Source organism: Propithecus coquereli, unplaced genomic scaffold (genome assembly GCF_000956105.1).
Source record: "Propithecus coquereli isolate 6110/MARCELLA unplaced genomic scaffold, Pcoq_1.0 Scaffold438, whole genome shotgun sequence".
Classification (NCBI taxonomy): Eukaryota; Metazoa; Chordata; class Mammalia; order Primates; family Indriidae; genus Propithecus; species Propithecus coquereli.
This window is the reverse complement of record NW_012150152.1, coordinates 491,903-495,402: the sequence shown is the minus strand read 5'-3', so window position 1 is coordinate 495,402 and position 3,500 is coordinate 491,903. Positions and strand designations below refer to the sequence as shown.

General features: G+C 60.9%; 1 protein-coding gene across 1 annotated transcript in view; it reads right to left on the bottom strand.

The window, feature by feature from the left end:
• Positions 1-989: 989 nt before the first annotated feature.
• Positions 990-3,500, bottom strand: part of TMEM161A (transmembrane protein 161A) — a 12,433-nt gene continuing 9,922 nt past the window's right edge. Inside the window, exons 6-11 of the mRNA XM_012654096.1 lie at positions 2,869-2,929; positions 2,614-2,757; positions 2,403-2,516; positions 2,074-2,248; positions 1,855-1,951; positions 990-1,543 (exon numbers count right to left, since the gene is read on the bottom strand). Of these exons, the coding sequence (XP_012509550.1) occupies positions 1,290-1,543; positions 1,855-1,951; positions 2,074-2,248; positions 2,403-2,516; positions 2,614-2,757; positions 2,869-2,929 (845 nt within the window). The 3' untranslated portion in view covers positions 990-1,289. The remainder of the gene's footprint in view (positions 1,544-1,854; positions 1,952-2,073; positions 2,249-2,402; positions 2,517-2,613; positions 2,758-2,868; positions 2,930-3,500) is intronic.

Sequence of the window (3,500 nt, the reverse complement as noted above, 5' to 3'; positions counted from 1 at the left end):
GTGAAAAATATCATAAGTCAAAAATACACTCAGCCAGGCCAAGACTACTGGCTTGTGCCTGTAGTCCCAGCCACTTGTGAGGCTGAGACGGGGGATCACTGAAGCCCCGGAGTTCGAGGCTGCAGTGAGCTATGATTGTGCCACTGCACTCCAGCCTGGATGACAGAGCAAGGCCCTGTCTCTAAGAAAAAATAAAATAAAATACAAATGTATTTAATGCTGGTACCACAGCAGACAGTCCCTGACTTGCAATGGTTCGATGTTTGATTTTTTGACTTTCTGACGGCACAAGAACAGCAACACGCGTTCGGTAGAAACCACAACTCCTCATAGGCACATGGGCTCCTCGGCTTAAGATGGGGGTTACCTCCCGATACGCCCACTGTGAAGTCGGCAAATCTTAAGTGGTACCAAAATCAGGGACTGTCTGTACACAAACAGCAAGGTCATATACTCCACCTGTACATCGTAATACAGACGTGCACGCACACCAGGGTCACAGGGACAGGACAGTTTGAGTCCTTGACAGCCCCACTTCCCTTTCGCTGGGTCACCATGGTCTCAGTGTGCCTGTTTGCCTGCTGTGACCTCTGTGGGAGAGCAGTCACCTGCGTTCCTGGGGCAGAGAGCGGCAGCAGCGTGCGTGCACCTCCCTCCCGTTTCCTCAGACTCTTTCTCCCGGGTCCTGAGTGGTGCTCTTTTCTCCCAACCTCCCGCCCCTCCCCAGGCCGATATTCTCCAACAGCCGCCCTCGGGCTTTTCCTCAACATTTGTGTTTCTTCTCACTCCCTTTCCTCCTCTCTTTGCCCCCAGGCCTTTGCTCCCTGTCTCCCTCCAGCTCTGTTCTCCCTCCGGCCCAGGCCCCCCACCGTGCGACCCAGCCGGTCGCGGCCACCGTGCGACCCAGCCGGTCGCGGGAACGCTACATGCGGGAAGCTACTTGCACAGGCCAGCGTCTGCCGCCACCACCGCCACTCGGCTCCTGTTAGTAAAAATCCGCCTGCTCCTTTATTTATTCAGAAGAGCAGTCCCACCCCCAACTCAAACTCAGCACACGCACTTCAGCAACAATGGCTCCAGACCCTCCTGCCGCCGGGCCCAGGAGAGAGTTTCCAGGCGGACGCACAAAGTCCGAGTGGGGCCGCGGCTCAGGCACTGCGGTGAAGGGGACGGTGGGGAGTCCCAGCCCCATCTTGCAGCTGCGGACACTAAGGCACACACAGAGGGGCTGGCTTGTGTCCCACCGGCCCAGGACCAGACCTCAGGGCCCCAGGAGGGTCCGCAGGCAGCTAGGAGCCCGCCAAGTGCTGGTGGAAGTAGAGGCCGAAGAGGCTGGAGAGAAGCTGGCAGGCGGCCGTCCACCAGACGAGGTAGGCCAGGACACCACGGAGGAACAGAGGCGTGAGCAAGCCGCCCAGGGCCCCAGCGATGCGGGCCGCCGTCTGCTGGGCTTCATCCTCCCCGGGGCCGACCGGGACAGCGCTGGCTGAGGACGGACCGGGGGACAGTGGAGTTGCAGGGCCCAGGCCCCAGGAGTAGCCACCTGGGATAAGAGGGGGATGGAGGGAGGTGGGGGTGGAGGCACAGGAAGGGTCGGCCTCCCCGCCCCCACCTCTGCCTCCTGCCCAGGCCCCGCCCCTACCAGGCTCCTCCTCCTGCTCAGGCCCTGCCCAGCCCAGGCCCCGCCCCTACCAGGCCCCTCCTCCTGCCCAGGCCCCGCCCCTACTCCGGACCCCTCCTCCCGCCCGGCCCCGCCCCCTCCTGCTCCGCTGTGCGGCTCCAGGCGCCGCCCCCACTCTATGTGCGGGCCCTCCTTTCCCCTCCCTTCCCCTTCTTCCCCTTGCGGCTTCTCACCCAGCGTCTTGAGCAGCAGTGTGCAGTTGAGGGTGAGGATGAGCGGTGTGAGGTACTGCAAGCTTACCACCGTCACGTAACAGTAGACCCGGACCACCTGGTGGGCAAGCAGCAGTGGTGGCTGCGGAGGGGGTCTTCTGGGTTCAGGGTTCACTCATGCCTGAGCGACCCGGAGACCTACCCTGAGCTCCGGATTCCCTCCCTGCCCGGCGTCCATACCCGCCGCTGGATCTCGCGGGCCTCAATGCGGCCAGCCTCCCTCCGCAGCTGCTCCACGCGGGCCTTGGCCAGGCACAGGTAGGCCTGCAGGTGGGGCCGGGTCACCGCCAGCCGCAGCAGGCACAGGGCCACCAGCACCCAGAGGCGCATCGAGTCGAAGGCCGAGTCTGACAGCCTGCGCCGAGGGGCGTGGGGGCAAGAGGGCTAGCAAGGCTGTCCCTTCACCCCCTAGGTTCTGTCCCCCACCCTCCAAGATCTTCCCCCGGCTCCTCCCTGAGCCTCAGAGACTGGAGTACAGAGAGGGGCCCCCAGCCCCACCCGGCACGCACAGGGAGAAGGGTGTTCCTCCAACGGGCGCCTGTTGCAGGAAGTCCCGTGCAATGGGCTTTGTCCAGAGCCACAGGATGAACAGGGGTGACAGGAAGCTGGTGTGCAGGAGGAACCTGGGGGGTGAGGGCAGGAAGGGGTGAGGCACCCCACCACTCCCCTATCCTCCCCCCAGTCCCCCAATCCCCCCACCCACCAGGCGACCCACGTAACTGCAGCATGGGCCGGTCCTCTGACATGGTCAACGCATCGCGGTGGGTCTGGGCCAGCCGCAGGCCCGGGAAGGTGAGGAAGGCGCCCAGCATGGAGCCCACCACCGCCAGCCCCACGCGGATGGCCAGCTTGGCCAGAGGCAGCCTGGGGAGAATAGCAGGTCAAAGGGCCCCACAGCCAGTCAGAAGGCTGCCTGTGGGACCCTAGGAGACTCCCAGCCTTCCCCTGTCCCCATTCCCCAATACCAGAACTCACGCCCAGTCCCAGCCCTGCTTCTTCAGAAATGGCTCCAAGTTCTGGGTCATGCTTGCCAAGCCTGGGGAAGATAAGGAGAGGATGGAGTAGAGTAGATTCCCAGGGTCTCCAAGCCCATTCTGCCCCCCTCCCAGGTATCCTTTTGCTCCCCAAGTAGGAATGCACTAGTAGTGGCCAGGCCCTGTATCAAGCACTAGAACAACTTTGTGCTTTAGTTATTTAGGGCTGTCTTCAAGAAACAGAAGAATGCACCAAGCAGACACCCCTGACTGGGCTGGAGACATGGGGTGGGGCTGCTGAGTGTGAGTTTCCTAGATTATTCCAGGAATCTGGAGGGGGATGAAGGACTCCTGCAAAGTCCTCCTTGAAGAAAGAATTCTCAATTCAGGCCCCAAGATTTTCCAGAGATTAAAAGCAAATTAATACGAGCTCACAACCAAAATTATCAAACACACAAGGAAACAAATCACCATAAAGGAGAGTTGGCAGAAAAATAATAAAGTTTAGGCCTCAAGGACTTAAGAAATTGGCACTGTCAATTATGTGTTAAATGGCCGGGCGCAGTGGCTCACGCCTGTAATCCTAGCACTCTGGGAGGCCGAGGCGGGCGGATTGTTTGAGCTCAGGAGTTC